This window comes from Heliconius melpomene, chromosome 8, assembly GCF_056956725.1.
Source record: "Heliconius melpomene rosina isolate 202511_hmr_F chromosome 8, ASM5695672v1, whole genome shotgun sequence".
Lineage (NCBI taxonomy): Eukaryota > Metazoa > Arthropoda > Insecta > Lepidoptera > Nymphalidae > Heliconius > Heliconius melpomene.
Genome location: NC_140396.1, coordinates 4,502,509 through 4,528,560, shown reverse-complemented (window position 1 = coordinate 4,528,560; position 26,052 = coordinate 4,502,509). Strand labels below are relative to the sequence as shown.

At 34.1% G+C, this 26,052-nt stretch overlaps 2 protein-coding genes across 3 annotated transcripts in view; one reads left to right on the top strand and one right to left on the bottom strand.

Annotated features, from left to right (window-relative positions):
- The window catches only part of LOC146536774 (RNA helicase aquarius), a 55,247-nt gene extending 40,111 nt beyond the window's left edge, over positions 1-15,136 (top strand). The window contains exons 14-27 of the mRNA XM_085189575.1: positions 610-779; positions 881-1,012; positions 1,640-1,777; positions 2,220-2,311; positions 4,714-4,912; positions 5,381-5,564; positions 6,487-6,611; positions 6,833-6,993; positions 7,374-7,641; positions 9,720-9,891; positions 10,114-10,284; positions 11,135-11,332; positions 13,136-13,312; positions 13,835-15,136. Coding sequence (XP_085045701.1) covers positions 610-779; positions 881-1,012; positions 1,640-1,777; positions 2,220-2,311; positions 4,714-4,912; positions 5,381-5,564; positions 6,487-6,611; positions 6,833-6,993; positions 7,374-7,641; positions 9,720-9,891; positions 10,114-10,284; positions 11,135-11,332; positions 13,136-13,312; positions 13,835-13,984 — 2,337 coding nt within the window. The 3' untranslated portion in view covers positions 13,985-15,136. The remainder of the gene's footprint in view (positions 1-609; positions 780-880; positions 1,013-1,639; positions 1,778-2,219; positions 2,312-4,713; positions 4,913-5,380; positions 5,565-6,486; positions 6,612-6,832; positions 6,994-7,373; positions 7,642-9,719; positions 9,892-10,113; positions 10,285-11,134; positions 11,333-13,135; positions 13,313-13,834) is intronic.
- Positions 15,123-25,602, bottom strand: pug (pug C-1-tetrahydrofolate synthase, cytoplasmic). 2 transcript variants are annotated; one of them, XM_085189577.1, is made up of 15 exons: positions 25,442-25,602; positions 22,401-22,599; positions 21,488-21,624; positions 20,952-21,186; positions 20,613-20,724; positions 19,140-19,365; positions 18,674-18,847; positions 18,311-18,476; positions 17,682-17,985; positions 17,324-17,541; positions 16,680-16,890; positions 16,411-16,559; positions 16,220-16,323; positions 15,851-16,136; positions 15,123-15,456 (listed from the first exon to the last, which is right to left on the bottom strand). In XM_085189577.1, the coding sequence occupies exons 1-15, from the start codon at positions 25,477-25,479 to the stop codon at positions 15,214-15,216; spliced, it is 2,802 nt and encodes a 933-aa protein (XP_085045703.1). In that variant the 5' UTR covers positions 25,480-25,602; the 3' UTR covers positions 15,123-15,213. The 2 variants fall into 2 exon arrangements, with proteins under 2 accessions (XP_085045703.1, XP_085045704.1); XM_085189578.1 differs by lacking the exon at positions 25,442-25,602 and adding an exon at positions 23,000-23,155.
- Between the last annotated feature and the right edge of the window lie 450 nt (positions 25,603-26,052).

Below are 26,052 nucleotides of genomic sequence, written 5' to 3'. Positions count from 1 at the left end.
TTCTACGCACAGCGGTTACGGCTGTGCATGCGTCTTACCTCAGTCAGTGAGGACAAGTCCTTTTATATATATAGACTAGCGGACGCGCGCTGCTTCGCTTGCGTATTTAAGGGTGAATTCTAATAACCCATGAAACATTTGTTCAATGAAATATTTTTAAGAGTCTAAATTTCAAATTTTATAAAAATCGATGGCGATTTAAAGATTTTTCCATACAAACTTTCAACCCCTTATTTGCACCCCTAGGGGGTGAATTCTAGAAAACGATGAAACACGTGTTCAATTAAATACTTTTAAAAATCTAAATTTCAAATTTTATAAAAATCGGTATCGATTTAATTTTTTTTCCATACAAACTTTGAACCCCTATTTCACCCCTTTAGGGTTAACATTTTTCAAAATCCCTTCTTAGTGGATGTCCAGATTACGAAAACAAACTTTTGTCCAAATTTAACGTTTCTACCATCAGCGGTTACGGCTGTGCGTGCGTCTTACCTCAGTCAGTGAGGACAAGTCCTTTTATATATATAGATTAAGCATGAAGCTGATTTTTTATCTAAATTACCTAACATAGCCTAATAATATAATAATATTTTTCTTATTGCATAGGATGTATACGAAACATTCAATATTGTTATGCGTCGAAAACCCAAAGAGAATAATTTCAAAGCTGTTTTGGAGACGATCAGAGAACTGATGAACACAGAATGCGTGGTTCCAGAATGGTTACACGATATCGTTTTAGGATATGGCGATCCTGGACAAGCGCATTATACCAGGTATGAACCATATACTTTTTTTAATTAAAACTGCAGTTATTTTTTTTTAAATTTTAATTAATATCCAAATTAATTGTAACTCACACTTTTTATTGGTACAGAATGCCGAATGAAATCCCCGCCTTAGATTTCAATGATACTTTCCTGGATATGGAGCATCTACGCAATAGTTTCCCAGGCTACGAGATTAAAGTTAAGACTGACGATCCTAGAAAACTGGTACGACCGTTCAAGTAAGTTATTTAGGTGTTGATATGTTTCTATACATATTTGAGGGTGTCATAGCGCAGGGGAACTCGCGTGCGACTGTAAACGCGGCGTTTGTGGGTTCGATTCCTACTTGGGGGAATTAAATATTTAAGATTTTTATTTCCTGCTCAATGCATGAAAAATTCGGCGGAAAGAGGGGACCGGAAGTGTCTTAATGAGAGCGGAGTACTTAAACACTAGGTTCCCTCTGCCCACCCTAAGTGTAGCATACAGATTTAAATTATGTGCAAAAATTTTGTGGTTTCATTGCCTGAATTTAATGTACATTTTTTGCTATACTGGTATGCTCGGTACGTGGTGTCTTATCGGCATATTTATGCATAGTGGGTTATAATTTATTACTATTCTACTAACACTTAAAATAAATGCTTAAACGAATGAGTAATAACTAAATTTAAGAACACATAGAAATTATGTCTATGCTAAGTACTTAGGTATTTTAAATTTCTAGTCTTATGTAATTTTTTAATTAAATGTAAACAAGTATTACCTAACAAAAGGTACGGGGCATGTGTCCAGTCTTAAATATAATTATAATTAAAATTTTAAAATATATATTTAAGTAAAAATATAATATATATTAAAAACAGGTTGACTTTCGAGAACGTGGTACGTAAACAAGAGTTGGGTGACAACGCCATGGACGAAGACGAACCGGGCAAAGTGATAACGGTACAACCGCATGTGCAACCGAAACGGGGACCTTATCTGTATAATGAACCGAAAAAGTAAGTAACTGTTATTGGTTTTTTGCTAAATTTAATGTTTATGTTTACGCTTCGCTTCTGCGCAGTGGAAACTAGCAATGCCTCCAGAGTTCGGTGAAAAGTGGAGGAGTGTCTTGACACTAGGTTTCCAGGTTCCCAGGTAAAACATGTTTTAAACAGAATAGGTATATGTGTAGTAGGTACTAGGTACATCAGGAAAATGTCTTTGTTTGATCATGTGATAACAACATCGATTGCAATGGTTAAATATGAACTTTTGTCATTTTAAAATACTTAACTTGTCTTGTATGTCATTTTCTATTTAAACTTATTAATCTCTTATTTATACCTACTATATGTATAAATTACCCTGTTTGGAAATCGAATCCACGAGCATCGCGTTCAAGTCATTTCATACTGGCGATGAACTTTAAATGAACTTTAATAATTGTTGTTTTTTTAGAAACAATATCTTGTTCACGCCGACGCAAGTTGAAGCCATACGATCGGGAATGCAGCCTGGACTTACCTTAGTAGTGGGGCCGCCTGGGACTGGTAAGTTTTTATCTTTTTATATCACATATTTTCCGTGTAAAGATAGAGAAAAAACTTCGTGTACCATGAAGCATCGTTCCATTCTTTGCTAATTTTAAAAATATCCCCTGGGATTTAATAAATTCCAAATGTGACGGATTTTCGAAAAGTGAGAGATCTAAGTCTAAGTCTAAATGTATCTATATTATTTTATATTAAGTAGCTATACAAATTTTACATTATACTTAGTGCAAATGCACGATTTTTCGCAAAATCTAACGAAAACGAGATCCAAAATTATCCTCAACGTGAAATAAATGTAAAGACGAAAACAATAAACTAAACAAAGATGACTTTTTTCAATTAGTTATTAGCCGTCCAGTTCTATTAGTAATCAACACTTAAGAGTTAAAGATAATAAAAGCTTTTATAGCATAATTAAACGAGTGTCACATAACTTATTTCACTTATTTATAGACAATTTATATTCTTTGGTGCGTGTTGGTTATGGCCAATTTCAAAGTTATTTAATTCTCAAGGCGTTTCTTGCCAAGTGTGACCACACCCGGCGCCTTGCTGGCGCTTCTTGTATGATAATCCAAAATATTTTCATATTTGTGCCTAATTTTGAATGGGTTTGTTGTCTCTGGAGAAAAAAATAAGCAGGGACTAGGAATATGATAACTAAATATTAATTAAAACGTAAGTATAGAGTAGGTCGCGCCTATATATTTACTATATATTGGTCGTAAAGTAATAATAATAACCGTATTATTATTAGTACCGGCGCTAACAATCGCAAGACGGCCTCGTAGTGCTGAATTTTTATTTTTTCAAAATATTTTATAATATCCATTGTCGCGCTCCATCATTCAACTTCCGGTGACTGCTGAATCAGAACAGGGACTGGAGGACTGCTGAATCAGAACAGGAGGAATCAGAACCTATATAATATGTCAGTAGTGTTGAAATTATCTCATTAGTGGAAGTGGAATTTGATCCCTTACTCATCAACATGGTATGTGATTGGAGGCCACAGTGCATAAGACTTAGTCTTTGAAATGTAAAGACATCAAAGGTTAAAAGTCTTTGTTATATTTAAAAATTAAGAATTTCAATCTGTTTTGTTCGAAATACATAAAAATCCCTCGAAATTTTGTTTAGAGATTTTGGTTAGCTTATAAAAAAATATGGCAAAATGTTTTTTTCCAAACGTGCTTTTCAGATGCAAATGGAAACAAAAGTAATGTTATACTTAAGAGTTCCTTTTGCATATGCAAATCGGTAATGTATAATTTTTTGCATATAAAGTAACACTTTGCATCTTAAGTAACCTGGGCGAACTATAGTCTGGCAAATGGAAAATAAAAAATAATCATATTATTATCATTGAGTAATTTTAAAAATGTTAAAAACAATTGAATATAATTAGACGTTTAAATACGAAAGGAACAATTAATGTCGTTATGCAATGTAGGTAATTTTGATTAAAAAATATTTTCGTTTCCCTACTTCTGTAAAATGATTTTTTTTTTGTTTTTTGGATTTCGTCAGTGAATTTATAATGAATAGAACCGAAGAAAAAAAACAATTGCAAGTCGGAATTGCACACCGAGGGTTCCGTATTAATTTCATGATTGCAGACCAACGTATCTTACGATCATGTTGATGTAGAATCTTGTTTTTTTATGCTTGAAGAGACCATAGACTTGTATATTTGATATTAATTTTAACTTAATATCCTTGCGCTCTCGAAATAAATTGCCTTAACAAAATAACAGACGGGTTTTCACGAGGTTGTAACCTGATCTTATAGAACAAAGTACAATGCGTATATTGTACTTACTTACACTCATTATTATTCAACATTGTATGCAATTTTGCTAATAGTTCCCTAAAATGTATTATTTCTTGACTGTTCCCCGCCAAGTATAAACTGGCCCTCTAAGAACGAGTGAGTGAATAGGCACTACTTAGGCAAGCATGCTCCACCTTCGTCCGCATCGTCACTTACCACCAGGTGAGATAGCGGACAAATGCTTGCCTATCAACAATAAAAAAAAAACATTTTTACGGATAGAATTTTCACTGATTCGAATAAGATGAAGCTTGGCCGTAAATTCCAACATTACTTTTTTCTTATTTGGCCCTTACGAAGCCCGACAGCAGAATGGGTCAGATACAAAAAAATGAACTCACGACTATAATGGAAACGTTTATACTCCGAAATGGCTTATTAAGTTGATTGAGTATATATATGTGCACATATACGCAGTCGGTGCTTGTTTTCTTTTTAATAAAAATCCTATATCTTATTTCGCTTAAATATTTAGCAATTTAAATGACCTATATACATATAGTATTACAAAGTAAAATATTTAATAAGCTGAAAAAAATGCATATTAATTATATTTTCAAATTAGGTAAAACCGACGTAGCAGTGCAAATAATATCGAACCTGTATCACAATTTCCCGTGGCAGCGTACACTGGTCGTCACTCATAGTAATCAGGCACTTAACCAACTGTTCGAGAAAGTGGCTGAGTTGGACGTGGACGAACGACATCTCCTACGTCTTGGGCACGGAGAGGAATCTTTACAGACGGACAAAGATTTTTCGAGGTTTGTTCATATATATAGATAACTAGGAGAATATTTACTTATTATCGATGTAAACATTACATTGATTTTTAATAAAATTTAAGTACATAGATAATAAATAAAGCTATTTTTAGATACGAAATGAACTGCATACATCTAAAGGTTGCAATGATAACCCATACATACCAACTATACCTAGATATAGATAAAATTTACTCGAGTAACGCGTAATTACTCGAGAAAATTTAAAAAAGTAAATATTTTTTTTTACGTTTTGTGTAAATGAAGTCATTTAAATAAAAAAAATATTTAAAAGATCACAATTTGCATCTGTTTTTGTGTAGTTTTTCTATTTATTATACTATCACATTTATGTCATCCACGCATTATAAGAAATTACATTTCATCTAAGATTTGGGTTGACAGATGAACTGAAACCAATTTTTTTCTATGACAACTTACATTAACCCTATACCTAATTATTGTTAGATATGGGCGAGTAAACTACGTGCTATCAAAGAGATTGGAGCTACTAGACCACGTGTCACGACTCCAGCGTACCCTCGCGGTGGGAGGTGACGCGGGCGCCACCTGCGAACTGGCGCATCACTTCCACGTCTACCACGTGAGGCCGAGATGGCGGACTTTCACGAGGATATGTGAAAAGGATGAGGTAAGGATATAGGTACGGCCAACAAACCGTAGTTGTCCTGAAGTTGGCTTTAAATGGCTTGTTCAGATTTAATTTTAAAATGTTTCCTTCCTTCTTTCCTCAGCTTCATTCCACGTGTGGCCGGGTAGGTAGAGGAAGCCTAGTGTTAATATAGGCGGTTTCCTATTTTTCGCCGAATTCTGAAGTCATTGCATGTTGAGTAGCGGTAAATGTTTGTTACTCTTGATTTACGAGAGGTATCCCGAGAGAACAATGCGCAAAAGTCAACTTCAGAGCACCCACGACTCGTCGCCGTACTTAATGTGTCTTAACTTATACAATCACTTGTTGGTGTATGCACTCTGTTTTTTCACTGCAAACGCTATGGTTGTGATTCTAACTTTACTCAGGGATATATTAAAATTATTTTCCGTTCCTCGCTTGTAATGCATGGCGTTGAGTTACACTAAAAACGAATAGTGGGACACGGGGCTATACTAGATTCTCATTTCCTATCTTCAGAAACGTTGAGAAATAAAACAATAAACAACTGTTAAATTTATGTATTTACTTCTTCTATTTTTGGATTAAGTATATGAAAAGTCGTTACGCACATACGTAGGAATTCACTCTATAGAGTTTATATTTAGTTTTATGTTTCTTGAAAACACAATTAAACTAAGAATATATACTCGTAGAACGAAACATAATTGTGGATTCGATTCCATTTCTGGACTATGAATATTTTATATCATACTCTGGAAAATTAAAATGATACCTTGAATTCTGGCCACTCATCTAGTATTGTCTCGAATTGGGAAGGACAGTGGAGAAGAGTATGTGACATAAAGTTCTGCCCACCTACCACTATATGTAGCACCCAATTTAGTCAGCAAGTTAAATATATTTGTTTTATTCTAATCATTTTTTTTATATGTGGCAGTCCAAGTCTATAGAAACAATTAGTAAGGAGTTTCCGTTCCACGAATTCTTCGACGATGCCCCGAAACCGCTGTTCCCTGGAAAATCTTATGAACAGGACATGGAAATTGCAAAGAGCTGTTACAGGTAAATGTATTATATGTTCACCAGTTAATTCAAAAAATGCAATACTAATATATAATAATCTATCAAAACTTAATATTTTGTGAAGTAATCTAAAGTTTATTTGCATTTATATGGTTTATAGAATCATATCATCCTAAACATATAGAAGTATATTTTAAAAAATATACAAAAATGTTTTCCCGTCTGATCTCATGATCTGAAAACTTAAATATATATTTTAGGTACATAGACCACATTTTCGAAGAACTAGAAGAATTCAGAGCCTTCGAGCTATTGAGGTCTGGTCTAGACCGATCCAAGTATCTACTGGTGAAGGAAGCCAAGATCATCGCAATGACGTGTACTCACGCAGCTCTAAAACGTTCTGAACTTGTTGAAATGGGTATGTATAAATCCTATTTTATGTAGCTTCATGCTGCCTCGCGCATATTGCATAGGGAACCTAGTGTTAAGACACTCCGTTCCCTACCCTATATTTCAGACATTTTTATTTCTTATCCATACTCTATAAGTGTATTATAATAATTATAAATATAAAAATCTTTCTCAAATTCAAACTATCATGGGATAGTTAGTCTACTGTTTTATATAAAACTTTGTTTCTTTTACAATTATAATAAGAATAAATTGGTCTTATTTTAAAACTAGTTTCTTGTACAGACGACTTGTAGACTTACATCGTAATTAACAAAAAAATAAACTTAGCATTTTCTGCGAATTAATTAATATTTTGAATTTCATGTAACAAAATAATCTATACAGGTTTCAAATACGACAACATACTAATGGAAGAATCGGCCCAAATCCTGGAAATTGAGACTTTTATTCCACTTTTGCTTCAAAACCCTCAAGATGGCAGATCTCGGTTAAAACGTTGGATAATGATAGGAGATCATCATCAGCTACCGCCGGTGGTAAAGAACATGGCCTTCCAGAAGTATTGCAATATGGAGCAAAGTCTTTTCACCAGGATGGTCAGACTTGGAGTGCCTTATGTGGAATTAGATGCACAGGGGCGTGCAAGACCTACGTGAGTTTAATTTTTATTTTTTACTCGTCTTAAAAGAGCGAAGAAATTTCTTTGTGCGTGGGTATCGAACCCACACCTCCCGTTCTATATATTAGATGTCATTCAACTGTGATGATGCCATGGAATATTATGCTTATTTTATTTGATCGTTTACATTTTTTTTTCACATATTTACATACATTTCTTTGTGTCTTAATCACTCATTAGTTTATTGTTTCTTCCTTTGTTCGGAAATCTTAACCGCATCTTATCTTGTCAAGAGATGAGTCACATATATATACAGCCATAGTAACTTAGTATCATAAATTAAACATAACAAATTTAAATCTTGATCAAATATTTAAAAATTACAGCTAAATTCAATGCAACAGTAAATTCATTAATTTGATTAACCTTTTTCTTGCTAAATAGGTATATAATTTAAAAAATAAAAAAAACAACCGTTGTTGAGATTATTTTGTTAGAGAATACTTTTAACAAAGGGAACATTGCATTTGTGACATTAAAAGTGTCAACCATTTTCTTATCATGATTATTCTATTTTGCAAGGACAATAGTACAATAACACATAACAATATGAATGTTACCTTTGTCTCTCTAACAAACAGAAGTTCTTTCTTCATTCAGTCTTTTCTTCATATTTTTATGTATGATATCTGAACGAAGAAGCATTATGAATGCATTCGGTGATACAAATTTTATTTTCTTATAAAACTTGTTGTCAAAGTTGATTATTAAATTAGTGTTAAAAAATATATACAAAAAAGAAAGTATTTAACGCTGCGATTTTTTTGCTAGAATAAAGAAAAATGAATAAATGAATTCATTGTCTCTAGTTGTAAATTGTAATCGAATACTAGTCTAGTTGTAAATTGTAATCGCTCGATACAACCATCGATTACTAGGGCTATATCTATAAATGTAGGCGTAGATAAGCGAATATTACTTACGTGTGTGTCAAATCCAAAAATGATCATGATATCAGAATTCATATGACATCAACTAATTTACATGTATTATTAACTTATCTATAAATTTAAATATATATTTATTTATGATTATTCAAATATAAAGGATATTTTATATTTGTTGGTCTGCTGGTGTGGTGACTGTCTGGCTGTCAGTCTGTAGAGTGTGTATTCGATTCTCCTAACTAGGAGCAGTTGTGCAAACAAGAGTTTTTTTACTATGTAGACTAAATTTTATTTTATTATGTGAGTATATATTTAAAAATATACATATATACCCTAGTAACCGTAATAAATGATGTTCTGAAAATCGAATTGGAAGGCCTTGAAATAAATGTTATGGTATTTATCGGATAAAACTTTTAAATCGAAAAATCTTTTTAATACTAATTTAGTACAATAGAAATAAATTACATGCGCCATTCTATAGCTCCATAGATTTTAGAAATACATAAATTTGTATATTTTTCTGCTGTAAAAGAATAAATGTTTGCCAAATAAAAATATTTATTACCAATTCCGTTTAATAATTTAAATGCGAATGTTTATATAGAAGTTAGATATTGTTTTGTTATGACAATACGCTTCTTTCGTCTTCGTGACGTCACGCTTCTTTTGTTATGTAATCGAGTAAGAAGAAGGAGCTATTGTTACTAAAATAAAATAACGTGACATGCATTAATTCACATTCCTCGAACGCCATATTTAAATTAACACAATAGAACGTCAATTATCTCAACTAATTCGGGGACATGGGAATTGGAATAACCGGTTTTTATTTAGTCATACATTTATTTTTTTAGCTTTACGCTGTGAAGCACTCAGCAGACTAGGCAGAGAGGATTTAGTGTTAAAACACTCCGTTCCCCTTTTTTCTGGCGAATTTTGAGGCATTTCAATTTCTTGAATGACACAGTCTAACCCACAACTTGCATGCCTATTTAATACTAGAAATTATGATTATGAAAATAAAAATAAAGTCGTGTAACAAAACATAATAATATACTCAATGGATAATGACGCTGAAAAAACTCGTATTAGTTCGGATAATCGACGCTGTAATGCACATACCTAGCTATAAAAAAAATATAATTCCGTTTATCTTTTTAGCATTTGCAACTTATATCGTTGGAGATATCGTAATTTGGGTGACTTGTCGCACGTGTGCTCTCAACCCGAGTACCGCGCGGCCAACGCCGGTCTTAGATACGATTTCCAATTGATCAACGTTGATGATTTCAATGGGGCTGGTGAGACTGAACCCAGTCCTTACTTCTATCAGGTGAGATGGTCATGTAAATTTCTATAAGTATATGTACATATATAATTATTGGAATTTGGAAGCTTAGTAGCTGCTGACATAGCAAAACTATCTCGGCAACAAAAAATTAAAACTATTCTAAATATTTATTTACTATTTAACACATTTCATGTTATTTATTATTTTTTTTGTATTATTCTATGTATTTTTCACTCTTTAATTATTATTTTTCACTATCAACAGAATTTAGCTGAAGCCGAATACGTAGTAGCGGTGTTCATGTACATGCGCCTCATAGGGTGGCCCGCGGAAAAGATCTCGATACTAACGACGTACAACGGACAGAAACATTTGATCCGTGACGTAATCGCTAAACGTTGCGCTGGCAACCCACTCATTGGGTACCCACACAAGGTAAATTGTTTTTTTTTTAATAATTATATTATATATTTTTTAACTGTTTTAGTGTTATTCCTGACGTAGGAAAAAATGTTTTTTCGAAAAACACAAGAAATTTGAACGTTCTTGCTACTAAAAAAAAAATATTTATTTCATTAGTTTGGAAACACTCTTTGAAAAGGTTTTAAAATCGGTTTTAGTTTCTATCACGTTTCGCTATGCTATAAATAATATCGTCAAGATTACAAAATCTTGACGATATTATTTATAGCTATTTCCAAATATTAGATCAGTCAGTTGAAATAATCCATTAGCGCTTTTTTTACCGAAACTTTTTATATTTTTTTACAGAGAACGTGGTTCTATGTTGACTTTAGAGTATTAATACATTAAAAATGTTTAATTCATTTTTATGGCTTAGTGGTCAGGGGACTTGGACGCATTATAAGAAGCGCGGGTTCAAATACCGCTACGTTAAAATTTTTATACGTTTTCTACTTATTACAAAATTAACGATGTTGAATAAATTTGCTTAATAAAAAACAATTCTATTGTGATTTTTATTACTACATTTTACAAGTTCCACCTATGTAGTATAGCGCATTGGCGCAATGTGTTTCTGTGGGTTTGATTCCCGCTAGGGGGACTGAATTATTTAGTTCGCTCTTCACTCTGGTAACAAATCAAAGCATTGAATTCGGTCACACAACTTGCAGTGACACGAGAAATTAAGAAAAAAATGAGATACGGAGTATCTTAACACTAGGTTCCCTCTACCTATACAGTTTGGAACCTGATAATTGGAATTAAATATTCTAGTGTATTTTTTGTTAATAACTTACTTTTTTATTTATTTATCAAACAGGTGGCCACAGTGGACAAGTACCAAGGTCAACAAAACGACATAGCCCTGGTGTCCCTGGTGCGCACCAAGGCCGTGGGCCACGTGCGCGACCTGCGCCGCCTCATAGTGGCCGCGTCGAGGGCGAGACTTGGCCTTTATATATTCGCGAGAGCCAATCTGTTTAGAAACTGCTTTGAATTGCAACCTACGTTTAATCAGGTAATTGTTTTTTTTTTTCATTTTGGAAGTGGTTGTCACGATGTAAAATATTAATATAGTAGTAATACAAAGACTAGAACTAGTCAGAGTTTGGGAGTTACTTAAATTAAATTTAATTAATATATCTCGTTTGAGAGGTATCAACTTTTGGACGTTAAGCTACTTGAGAAATGAAACTTTTTTATATGTTATCTATCTATACATATAATAAAACCGCAACAAATCTCTAGAAACAGGTAGAAACCAAAACAGTAATTTTAAGACTTTTGTTTGTCTGTGCGTTTGTGCACGCTAGTCACAGAAACGACGAACCGATTAAATGCAGTTTTCACTATTGTATGTTGGCCAACTATTCTCATAATTTCATGTGTTTTTTATTCCAATTTAGTTCATAAATTTAAAAAAAATTGTTCGACAACATTGCTACATGCAAAAATATTTTATTGAATTGTATGTATATCTTTAAAATAATAATATTATTAGAACACGAATGTAATTCACATTAGTAAATAAATAATTGAGTAGTTCAAGTGGACGAAGCCACTAGTAAGTCGATCATTTATTAATATTTTAATAAACATTTGGGCAAACACTATGATTCACAACATCTGGCAAATGTTAATAAATAGCTGATTTATGTTTAATAGGCTGTTATAATTTAAGTGTTCAATTAATTTATTTTCGTGGAAAATAAATAAATTATAACAAAATTAAATTAAACATTTACATACAAAATTGACCATGAATATTTTATGATGTGATCAGATAACGTTGTTTTTTAAGTTCATTTTATGGGATTATATTCTGAATATGTGCCGTAGTGGTGCTGCGGCACAATGGTGTGACTGTAACGCGACGGTTGTGGATTCGATCCACAATCGAGGAAGTGCAATGCCTCCAGAATTCGGCAAAAAGTGGGGAACGGAGTGTCTTAACATTAGGTTGCCTCCTCCTCCTCCTCCTGCCTACACTGCTGTGTACGGGATACAGCGTGAAGCTGTAAATATTTTAAAGAAAATATTTAAGTGGCGATTCTATAAATAAATTAATGTTACGTGGTATTTTTAAAGAATCAGTTAAGATAAGTAAGAAATCGATATACTCGTAGAAGACTTGCAGATTCTATATGTATGTATTCGGAAATCGTATCACAAATCAAAAACACGTATGTAATGAGTATGCCATGCGTGCAATGTACATTATAGAAAATAAAAAAAACCTTATAGTAGAATTGTTATATTACTTACTTTACATGTTAATGTAAGTAGTTTTGCATGTTAAGGAAAAAAATGACACTTTGTTTTGCCGCACGTAAACGCGACCAAAATTGATTGACCTAGTGTCAAAGATATTTTCATTTATATTTTGTAAATAAGTTTTTGATTTCTACATAAAACTGTTTTTAATGAAAATACTTTTTATATGATTTTGGTCTGGCTGAAGCAGCAACGCAGGTTGCAACACAATGATTCGTTCAGTGAAAAAATATGAAATTAAGGATGAAGGCTAGGACAGCTTTGGATGTTTTGAATTTTCATTTGTCATATTCGCAATGTCATATAACATAATATTATATAAAATCGTCTTACTGAACGCTACGGTTGTGTGTATGCCACCTGGGGACTCAATTATTTTTATTTCTTGGCTGTAGTAGAGCGATACTATTTCAAAAATTGGTCCTACTTAACAATATGTTCCCTATGCCTACCCTGCTATATACATTCTTTTAGCGTTAAGCTAAAGTACCTAAATATTTTTTAATTTTTCTCAACATTCATTCATTCATTTTTTTTTTCACAACAGCTAACCGAGCGCTCTCTAGAGCTGGAGCTGGTGCCGGGCGAGCGCTACCCGGCACAGAGAGGTAGCTCCGCTATAGTGCCGGATGAGCTGCTACTGCGCGCGCGCGACATGCCACACATGGCACGCTTCGTGTACGACATGTACGTGGACATCGTCGAGCGCGCTGGGCGGGACCAGGTTGGTAAATTAGATTTAGGTTCCTTGGATAGGTACCAAGCTTCTATTGAAGTACGTACCTAAGATAGATAATAATAGCTTATTCTGAGGCCCCTTACATAGTTATAGTACCTTAGAATTTGGGGCTGTCGTGGTGTCATAGGGCAGTTTCTGTCTGTAAACGCAACGGTTGTGGATTTGGTTCCCGCTGTGGGATTTAAATTATTTTAATTTCTCGCTCTGGTAATAACACAAAATTAATGGGTTGAGTCCCAACATTCAACATATCGAAAATTGAGTGGGGAACGTAGTGTGTTAGCGCTAGGTTCCTTCTGACTACCCCGCTATATGCGGGATACAGCGTAAAAAAAGTCTTAGCGGGCGAAGCCGCGATCGCTAGTCTCATATACTGAGATTCCTTAGATAATTAGTATCTTACAAGAAAACTTGTAAGATACTAATTATCTAAGGAATCATTTTAAGGTGTTAATATATTTTTTAATAATATCATGAATACAAATATAATTTTCAACTTTCTATCAGAACAAAAAATCGTGGAGCGCACCAGGCACATTGGCACAGAAGGAACCAGAACACTTCATCCCGGCGCACCCCGGGGCCACCCACGACAGCGACGACGAGGACTTCCAGCCGACGGAAATTGTTAACGAAGTGGAGGAAGCCGATGCCTGATGCTCATTTATACATTAGTTCAGCATAACTTTGAATTCATACACAAATACATAGCCCTACATGGGAATTTAGGTCTACTTTTAGCTGTCAGTGGGCCTGTCTGTCCAAACGTTATTAAAACCCAAGTTAGCGCATTGTTCACTCGGGAACCAAAAAGTAAGATAGATTTCTGAAAATAAATATGCGCAACATCCTACAACTAACTTCAGGTCGCTTTCGACTCGTCGGTCGTAATAAATAACGTTTTAATTACCATTTATAATTTACTTGTTTTAAATATATTTAAATGTGATATCTATTTCCTATAAAAATAAAAAATAACATCAAGTAACTCGTATAAATATTACTTTTGATTACAATCAGATATTATGAGAATATAAATTGGCGGAAATTGAACCACGTCATCTGTTTTTAATAAAACTGTGCGCAATAGCCCATAGTATCTGTGATATTAATGTCATCAGTTTACTCATTTCACGATCTTTTGTTATTAAAATATTTATTTTTATATTGAACTAGCGACGTGGTCGCGGCTTTACTAGAAATATTTATTTTCTTATCTGAATTACTTTCGTGATATAATAAAATTATCATTTTAAAGACAAATACCGTACAAACTAAAATTTCAGCCATTTCAACACATTTTGTACCAATATTGTATGCGACAATTTCTTAAGCATTTCTCTTTATTTATGAACCGATTTAAATAAAACTAATAACTACATTTAAAGGAAAGTTTTCCAAAATACAATAGCAAAAACTGCACTAAAAACGGTTAAGCCGTTTCAGAGATAAGCGCGCACAAACGCACTGTCTAACAGACAAACATTTTAAATATCAATGGCCCCAAGTTTATATTCTCTTAAAAAAAAAAGATCTTAAAACAAAATCGTCTTTAACACCATCTTTATTTTGTTTTTAAAAGATGTTAGAATTTCGACCTACTAATTGGAAATTATTTAATTTCTTAAATTTTTTTATGTATTCTTTGTTTATCTTTAAGGTAACCTAAATGTCACTATAGATTAAGTTATTTGTAAGAAACTAAACATTTTTCATATAAATATTTTGTTTTATTAAAAATACGTGTAATAAAAACATTTTTGGCTGTAAGAAATACTAAAAATAAAATAAAGGATTTCAGTTCTTCATTTCCATTATTTAATAAAAATATAATTCATAACAAACATTTTTACATATTTCATAAAAAACAACAATATACAACAAAATTAGAACAGCCCTTGTATTTCGCCAGATTCTGTATCTAAATCGATATCGTAAATGCTAGGGCGCGTAGGAAGTCCTGGCATTTTGGATATTTCTCCCACCATCGGTACTACGAAGCCCGCGCCAACGGACACGAAGATGTTGTTAACACGCAGCGGGAAGCCGACAGGTGCACCCTTCACGCTGGGGTCGCCGGTCAACGAGTTTGAGGTTTTAGCCATACATATTGCCAGTTTATCGTATCCCTGAGTTTAGAAAGGGTAATATTAGAAATACGTTGCTTATGTAATATAAGCCATCATCGTTATAAAGAAAAGAAGAAAAATGTTTTTTAATTCCCTAAACCATTTGTGTTATGTTACTTGTGGCACTGGTGCGGTACTCCTGAATTAACAGATTGAATGAACAGATTTGAATGCGGTTTTTTTATTGAAAATTTTTATAGCGTTGCTTCTTAGATATGTTATATGAAAATCGGATTAGCAGTTTAAGAGCTACAAGAACTTTATCAAAATGATGTAGTATTAAAAGGTTTTAGTATTTTTTTTACTAACAAGATTTAAGCGATACCAATATCCTGCACAATATTAGAATTGCTTTAATATACAAGTATTGTTTACATATAATTAAATTGCTTACTTTTTTACTGAATTCCTTGATCTTGTCTAGCACTTCATCAGAGTATTCAACTTGTCCAGCGCCGTACATTTCCGTGGCAATTTTTTGGATCTTATCCTGAATTGGCATGTTTAATGGATATAGGTATTCGAATTTGGAAGGTTTTTCGCACGCTGCTATAACTGCGTCGGCCAGCTCCAGGGCGCCCTCGCCTCCCTTCGCCCAGTGGTTGCATACCACCGCTCTGAACGCGCCGTTCTTTAAAGCATATTCTTTAACCATGTTAAGTTCAGCTTCAGTGTCGTTGCTATTAATAAAATAATAATATTTTAGTCAACTTAACTGCTTGAAACGTTAAAATTGAATATAATTGAAGTAAAAGTTCATTACCCATGTCTATTGATGGCGATAACAACAGGAACTCCGAATTTGTTACCGTTGCTTATATGCTTGCCTAAGTTGCATAAACCTTTACTTAACAATTCCAAATTTTCCTAAAAGAATATAAACAAAATTTTATTGTGAACCAAATATGCATTTGAAAATTCTGTAGGAGAGTAAAGTGATTATAATTTATCAACCTGAACGTAAACGTCATGCAGAGGCAGTCCAGGGCTGACCGTGGGTCCTCCTCCGTGCATTTTGAGCGCGCGCACTGTACTCACAATGACTGCGCAATGAGGAGTATCACCACTGGCTCGGCATTTAATATCAAAGAACTTTTCCATTCCTGAAAATAGATCCAAGCTAGTATTTACCTACATACAAGAAGAGAATTAAACATTGAAAATATAATTTTACATTATTTAGCTTTACTTTGAATAAATCTGTACATACACAAATTGCATACCTATATCAGATCCGAAGCCAGCTTCAGTTGCAACAAAGCCATCGCTCCGGGCTAGCTTCATAGCAATCTTGTCAGCCAGGATAGAAGAGCAGCCGTGGGCGATGTTAGCGAACGGACCAGTGTGGACTAAGACAGGTGTGCCCTCCAGTGTTTGCATCAAAGTTGGTTCAAAGGCATCTTTCAATAATACCATGAGAGCTCCAGTGACACCCTACAAAAAAAGAAAAAAAAATCAAATTCAAATTCAAATTCAAAATATTCTTTATTCAAATAAACTTATAATAAGCACTTTTGAATCGTCGAATGAACATATGAACAAAAAGCTACCACCGGTTCGGAAGGCAGTTCTGCTAAGAAGAGCCGGCAAGAAACTCAACAGTTGCTCTTTTCAAAATCAATGGTACAATCAATGGTATCAATGGTACAATGGTACAATTAAAGCATTATTGAATATTTTTTAGCGCATACTTAAAAAACCAGTGGTATATTTGGACATACTCCAAATACCTCTGTCTACTTTTGTAAACACAACAAATTATCGATAATACAGGAGGCAGGTCACATAAAATGCATGATTACCCCTCATAGGGATAAAGCATGAAGATAAAACAAATCAATATATAAGATTTAATTTATGAACTTACCAGATCATCAGCGGTAACAGGGTTGCCGCTTGTATCAAGCGCGACGACCATGTTGGCGAGTCTCTCTTTAATATCCTCTATATCCTTGCCCAAAGCTAACACAGCCATGATCTCAGAAGCCACAGCTATGTCGAAACTGGTCTCACGAGTGAAACCTTTTTCTGTTGGCGACTGACCGATTGTAATTTTACGTAAATATCTGTCGTTAAGATCCACAACTGAAAAGATAGTAATTTATTTAGCTTTCTAAGTATATATTATGAATATTTTAAAGATATCGCAATGATAAAATTATATTGTAAAGATATCTAGATATAAAAATAAAAATATTTTTTTAAAAACTTTTATTATTGCTTACCTCGGTTCCACATAATATTTTTGGTATCGATATTCAGTCTCGCAAATTTGGCTCTCTCTTCTGGGGTGAGAGCGTCAGGGTCGACCTTGTTAATACCCAATCTCTTCAGCCGCCTAAACTGTATTGCGGAAAATTTTCTCACTCCTTTAATCTTTGGCACAAGACGGTCATATAAAGGACCATCTTTTTGAGTTAGTTCGTGGAAAATTCTAGCATCCATTTGGGCAGCTAAAAGATTGTTGGCGGCAGTTACTGCATGTATGTCTCCGGTGAGATGAAGATTAAAATCTTCCATGGGAATTACCTATTGAAAGTAAAAGATTTAAAATATTTAATATGTATCTAGAATATATAGTTAATGTAAGGCCAGTCGTGGCGCAGAAGCACAAGCGTGTAACTGTAAACACCATAGGTTTTGGGTTTGATTCCTACTCGAGGAAATGAAGTATTTAATATTTTCAATTTTCACTTCTTCGCTCTGGTGTCCAGGCAAAGCACAGCGTTGAGTTCCGCCACTCAACATGCTGCCCCCAGAATTCGATGGCTATCATTAACAATAGTCTCATTCTCCCTGCCCTCCTACATACGGAATACAATGAAAAGTTAATGTTACCTAAAAAAATACTTGCCTGCGAGTATCCACCACCAGCTGCTCCTCCCTTTACACCAAAAGTAGGACCTTGACTGGGTTGGCGCATGCAAGCAAAGGCATTGCGACCGCGATGGGCACCCAATGCTTGAACGAGACCAAGCAGTGTTGTGCTTTTACCCTCTCCTAGCGGCGTCGGTGTAATTCTAATAGAAAAATATTTTTTTATATAAGTATATTTTATTACATAATTGTAGATGTTATTTTTTTTAAAAAAGGGCCGGACCAGATGTAGAACATAGGTGAGTACCTATATGAAATTGAATTGTCTGTCTCTCTCTCTTTAAATTATTTCCAATATAGAAGTCGTATAACAATATTTTTTTACTTAGGTAATACTGACCCTGCAACGACAATATATTTTCCACTGGGATCTCCATTCAGGCGGTCGAGTACTGACAGCGATATTTTCGCCTTGGTATTACCATATTGGGAAACTTCGTTCGGGAATAGTCCGATTTCCTCCGCCAACTGTGTTATATGTTTTGGTTTTTGAGAACGGGCAATGACGATGTCACTGGAATTTGATAAGAACAACATTGTTTCTAATTTAATTTATTATATATTTTTTTAAGTATCTAAAGCAATGATATTCAATGAATTAACAAGTACCTAAAAGCAAAATTATATTTAAAATAGGTGCAATAAATCTTTGTTAAGCTTTGTGCTCACATTATCTTTGTTCTTTTATTCACATGGACTTTTGAACAAGCTATAACACTAGGATTTGACCCTTTATTCTGACCTGAATAAAAAGTAACATGCTGGTACATGCGGTACTAGCCTACAAATAATGATATGCTCCAAACCTAGGCACAGGAGATAACGTATTCAATCTCAACGCCTGCAACGGCCAACTCTTGCTGGACACGCGGTCGAGCTGCCTGCGCGCCGCCAGCACGGTGTTGCGCATGAGCATGGCCACCGTCATGGGGCCCACGCCGCCCGGCACCGGCGTCACGTGGCTCGCCACCGCCGCCGCCTCCGCGTACGCTACGTCGCCTACCAGACGTTGTCCGCTGGCTTTTGTGGAATCTAGAAATTGTTATCGATTTTTTTAGTTATGAATGAATCTTGCAAGAATGAGATTGTCAGGATCGTTTTGTGGTTTACTAAATATAAAATTATGGATAGATATATACAAGGAATGAAATTTAAAATATTTAATTTACACTATGTTCATGATAAATTAGTAAAAAACGCAGTAGAAACTAACAATAGACATATAACAAGTATCAGATAAAGATTATTTACCAAATATTTGAATTTTAAATTTCGATTTTTTCTATGAATTCCTCCAAATTAGCATTTTTTATCACATCGTCTTTATTAAACTTTCTAAGACGTCACAAAAAACACTAATTTACTCTAAAGTGTGTAACCACTGTAGTATACCTAATGACTGCACTGACCGTCTATAGTGATTGTGTGATATAATTATTTGTAAACAACTCATTGAGGCCCAGTCATTGTTATATGCTAAGATCTTCATACTGCTATTAGCGACAAGTAATTAGTACACTATCAAATATATTTTATTAAGTATAAAAGTAGGTACTATGTATAAAAGAGGCCGATCGTAGCTCAGGGGCACAAACGTGCGACACAAACGAGACAGGTTCCGCCACCCAACACGCAATGCTTCCAGAATTTCCGGCGGAAAGTGGGGAACGGAAGTGCCTTAACACTAGGTATTTTTCTATGGAAAGGGCAGAATACAAGTTCCTACGAAATCGCACTGTAGTAGAGTGGTTTCCAGGTTTCCTCTGCCTACCCTGCTTTGTGCGAGATTCAGGCTGATATAAAAAATTCTATGCCAGTGGCGTAGCTAGGGGGCTGCGAGCGGTGCGGTCGCACCGGGCATCAAAAGGAAAGGGGCATCAAAGTCGACGATCACGTTGTTTTTTTTTAGAACTCATCAAAGTCGACGATCACTTTGTTTTTTTTTTTTTAGACCTTAGACCATTTTATAGGGCATCAAGTCCCCTAAGCCGCACCGGGCAGCAAATACCTTAGATACGCCACTGTTCTATGCATACAGCAAACACGACCTTTTGCTTTCACGAGGTAGTCCAAAACCTAGACATTATAGTGATGTATCGCCTTACCAGATGGGTAAGGAAACTGCGGTGTACTTTTTTAGTCATACTGCTGAATCGACATTTTGAATATTCATCCAAAATTTTATCGGAATTTGATGTTTTCTTTGAAAATTTACACAGTTAACTAAATAAAACAACTGTTATTTATTAATAGAATAAATGGGTAAACTAATTACTTACCAGGAATAGGATTTATTCCACAATCTATGACCACAGCGCCTGGCTTGATCCACGATCCTCGCACCAGCTCGGGCTTGCCTATAGCAACTACTAAAATATCGGCAGTCTTCGTCTGGAATATGAAACATAAGGAACTGAGCTCTAATGACTTTACTTTTACAAATAGACTACTAATATAGTCTTATCGATAGTTTTTTTTGTAAACATGTATTTATATGATAACAACTTAGTAGTTCACGTTTCTTATATTATTCTTTCTTGTATAATCTTATTCACCAACCTATAGAGAATATATTTCTTTACATTAAACAGAATAATTGAATTTCCACTCTTACGTACAATTTCACTCAAGTTCTTAGTTTTTGAGTGGCACACAGTGACGGTGGCGTTCTCCCATTTCAAAAGTTCCGCGACAGGAGTGCCCACAATCCTACTCCTGCCGAGGACTACTGCGTTTTTGCCGGAAATTGTGACACCAGTGCGCTTGATCAGTTCTACGCAGCCCGCGGGAGTACAGGGTACGAAGCCTGACATATCACCCAGCGCGACACGCCCTTCGTTGTTGGTGTTCAGGCTAGATTAAAATTAAATTAGATAAATTAGTCCTTTTGTATACCTATTTTTCCAATATATCCCAATATATTTACATAAATTGAGATTTATAAGAGGGAACCTAGTGTTAAGTCACTCCGTACCCCACTTTCGCGCCGACGCATTACGTGTTGAGTGGCAGAACTTAACGCCGCGCTTTGCCTTGTTATCAGAGGTTAGAAATGAAAATATTGATAAGAAAGTATAGAGTGGAATTCGAACCCACAACCGTCATATTTATAAATATTTATTATTTAATTTATGTTTAAGTTCTTAAGACATACCCATCAACATCTTTATGCGGTGACACGGCATCAGTCACGAGGTGCGCGTCCATGGAATTCACAGAATCCAACGGCATCTGCACGATGATGCCGTGCACCAGCGGCGAGTCATTGAGATCGCTTAGCCTCGTTAGCAGCTACAAAAAGAATATATTATACTATACTAAGAAGAAAAGAAAAGAAAAGAAAAGTCTTAACAGAAGGTAGGATACAGTTTGAAGCTAATTGATTTTTACCTATCTTTTTTTATCTATGCATATCATTAATATTGCGACATTCAAAATTTTCCATTTATATCTATAAATAAATGTTATAATAATTAACTTATTACGACAATAATATATTATCAAACAATATTGTTTAGTTACATCATGAGAATAACAAACTCTTCAATATCATGGCGCAGGGGTGGAGGTCAGGATCTAGCGATATCGCATGCGGCGAACAAACATCGTAAAATTTATTTAGGTAAATACTTGAAGATTTAGATTAACTATTTTACATTGTAACCTCTCAATTTAGATAGCCCAGGAGGTTATGTAGGTACCAGTGAAGTAACCTTCAGATCACCTTTTGTGATATGGAATACCTATATATTGTAAAAATAATTGTCATATTTTTTCAGTTTCATGCTTAAAGCCCATGTAGCAGAATAGGCAGAGGGAGCCGAGTGTTAAGACACTACGCTCCCCACTTTCCGCAGAATTCTGAAGGAATTGAGTGGTTAGTGGCGTGTACTGCCCCTTGCACCACGACTGGCCTCAAACTGTCATAATTGATAATTGTGTTAATTATACTTTTTAACTTAAATTCGAAAGCAATAAGTATTTAAATTCTTTAAAAATACGAATCAATATGAAATAAAAAAATATTAGGAAAAAGATTTACGCTGACCAGCTAGCTATCAATTTACCTCAGGTTGATTAATTTCACGTGGCAGCTTGATATGTTCAGCGATGATGCCGATATTTTCGGCTGCCCTCAGCTTCATACGAATGTAGACGTTGGAGTCCTCTCGGCCGCCCACCTGCACAATGGCGAGCTTCGGCTGGAAGCCGGGGCTGCGCTTGCGCATCTCAGCCACTTCCTCCTTAAGCTCATTCTCGATTGATCTGGACATAAGATACCTACATTTTAACAGATTTTTACTGATTAAAAATCATGGATTGGCATCTCTGCCAACTGCCAACCCTGATATGCGTGAAGCTGGAAAAAAGAAAATATATATTTTTCGAAATAATAATTAGTCCATACGTTTAGGCCTATGTCCAACAGTGGACAAGAGATGGCTGTTGATGATGATGATGATACGTTTAGAAGTTTGTTTGTAGTAAAGTAACACTTTCGTATTTTACCAATTTTTTAGCCAATAAAAATTAAACAATGAATATATATAACATTTTTTATTTTTTATCAATATTACATTTATTTTTCATTATTACATATTTTTTCATTAAAAAAATGGATATATTGCTAATTTATCGTATTAAAGGAACTTAAGAAAAAAAATACCGAGCGACTTGTGTCCCGGAAATCACTAGTGCCGCCATTCTAACAAGTAGACTGATAGAGTATAAGAAAACCACTAAAATTGCTGATACACGAACGCCTTCGCAATCATAACCCTCGATAACCTTTAGAACATATCAATTACTCTTTACGTACTCATCGCTATAGCGCACTTTTATTGTATTAGTAAAATTTTAAATCTACGAGCTCGTTTAGGTAACGAGGAAAAGCGCGGCGTTGAGTTCCACGGCGGAAAATAGACAACGGAAGTATCTTAACGGTAACGGAATGTCTTAATATTAGGTTCCCTATGCGTACTTAAAAAAAATTTAAAACACAATAATAACAAATATGGTTCTTATAACGCTAGCTGTTTACCGACAACATTCTTCACAAAATAGTCTTGCACGCTCAACACTTCTATGTAACATACGAATAAAATTAAACTTTATCATATTTTTCAAATTGAGTAGGTTTATTTAATTTTATAGGATTTTCTTTTTCTTTTAATATAAATTTTACTCAATTATTAAAGAAATATCACGAAATCTTCTAATAATAAACTAGTAAGTATAAGAAGTTATCGAAATATGATTGCTTTCGCTTGCCTTTGACTCCAATTTACCAAACTGCTTAGATAAATCAATGTTCATGTTAATTACATTTTTATACTGTCTTGTTATATCATATTACTTTTGATTTATTTATCCTTATTTAACCAACCAATATGTATTTTCTTATTGCAATAACAGAAACTTAATTTCCAAAATTTACTTCATAAATATTTCACTTCTTCGATTGGGGATCGAACCCATAACCGTCACACCCTTGTGGCGCTGCGCTACAACGGCCTCTAATAATACCTAAACTTTACACTTAATTAGATTCATAAGACAATTTATGTAATGAATACTATGAAAAAAATGAAAAAAATTAATGTAATGAAAAAAATTTACAATTGAATGTAATGCAGGCTAGCTGCCAACTAATGTAATAGATTGTACCATTGATTTTGCAAAGAGCAACTGTTGAGTTTCTTGCCGGCTCTTCTCAGCAGAACTGGCTTCCGAACCGGTGGTAGCTTTTTGTTCATATGTTCATTCGACGATTCAAGTTTATTTGAATAAAGAATATTTTGAATTTTTTTTGAATTACATACATAGTAACTGATATGAAAGTAGTGTTCCGACACTCAACACGGAATGCTTCGTAATAAAAGTCGAAAGAAAAGTTTGAAACAGTGTCTTAACACGTGCTGTTTGTGTGCGGGATACGGCGTGATGATGATTTAATTTTAATCATGATTTTTGATATGAAAGACCAACGAATATTTTACCAGCGACCACAAGAAATCGTAAAAATTGTAATTTTTACATTTTTGTCTTTCAGACTAAATATGAATATGGTAAAGGTATAATTTTAGTGTCGGTTCCCCTTCAGTGAACCTAATAATTGATTTAAGTAAGTAAATTGTAATACTAGCTATCCGATCCTGACCTCACTCGTGAAAACTTTGATTCTGAAATTTAAGAATTTGTAACAAGTTTTTACCTATTATTTATACAAAAACCATAATGTGATTTCTTGGAGTCTCCATTCTATATTAATTTGTCGAATAAGTATATCATAGAGAATCCAATGACGGAGAGTGTTCGATGTCGTCAAATTTGAAAAAAAAAGTTTAAAAAAAAATCAGATTTTATTAATAGCACTAAAGCCAATTATGGAAATGCTCCTGAAAATCCTAAATCAAATTAATTTACGTTTAACTTTAATAGAATAGATTCTAAATATAATACAAGTAAGTATTTATCATACTGTTACAAATTAGGACAATGCGAAATCTTGTCGTAGTGTTTTCGTCGGTAGATAATTATATAACTATACAAAATCAGCTTCACGCTCTATCCCGCAAATATCAAGGTAGGCAGACAAAATCTCCTTAAAAAGTATAATTTGTTTTTTGGAAAAGTATTCATATTTATAGCATAATATCTTGCTTACTAGTGCATAAAGGACGGTCATAATAAGGAAGGAAATAAATTCATATATCACTACACACATAAATTATAACATAACCTTAATTTTTAAACAATATGACTACATTTTGTTCACAATTTCATTATTTTATGACTTTAAAATTTTGTTTAAAATACTTTTCACTCCATTGGCGCTCTCATTTATTTTTTGTACGTAAAATAGAGACAAAGAACAAATAAAAACTGAAAATATAAGAACCTAGAACCTACCGCGTATCGATGTATGTTTCGCGTCTACATTTCAGTTGATTATTAATTCGATATAATTAATGATTTATAAAAAGTTGTATATAATATCTAAAATGACATAAAAATATTAACAAAACAAATAATGCCGACATTATAGGATCACCTTGCCTATGAAAGGAAAAGGATAATAATGAAATAAATATAGGTGTTTACTTACAAAAGAACAGACTCTATATCTTCAGAAGTTTTCCACATTTTTGATAAATTATGGTTATAGTTTCATCACAACATCACTTATCACAAATTATTAGTTCACTTCTTGTAGCGAGACCGCCTGCGCAAGCGTAACTACTTTGCTATGGCGATTTTACGGCAAAAAAACTGGTTCTACCACTTGAGCAAATAGCTTTATTTTACATTCATACCCACAAATATCTGTAAATATTTTTCCGTATATATTTTTCGTATATTGAATAATGAAATGTAAATTAGGATACCATATAACGCTGTTGTCGTGACTCGAATAATTAACACAGCTTTATTGACGCCAAAAAATATCAGCTGGTTATTGTTATCCAAAAATATCTTTTCGATGCTAAATATTATTACATGTGTATGAAAATATTGAAATTAAAAAATAGTACAAGTTTTACATAACAATAAAACTTGTATTATTGTGGAGAGACGATGCACAGCATCTGTGAGAGGGCGCTGTATACTTCCCTTTGATTATCCAATGATTTTCACTTCCGGTTGCTGTCTTCGACCAATCAGCGATCGCCGGAAGTCACGTGGTCTCAGGTGGTAGGGCGCCGGAACGTATAATAG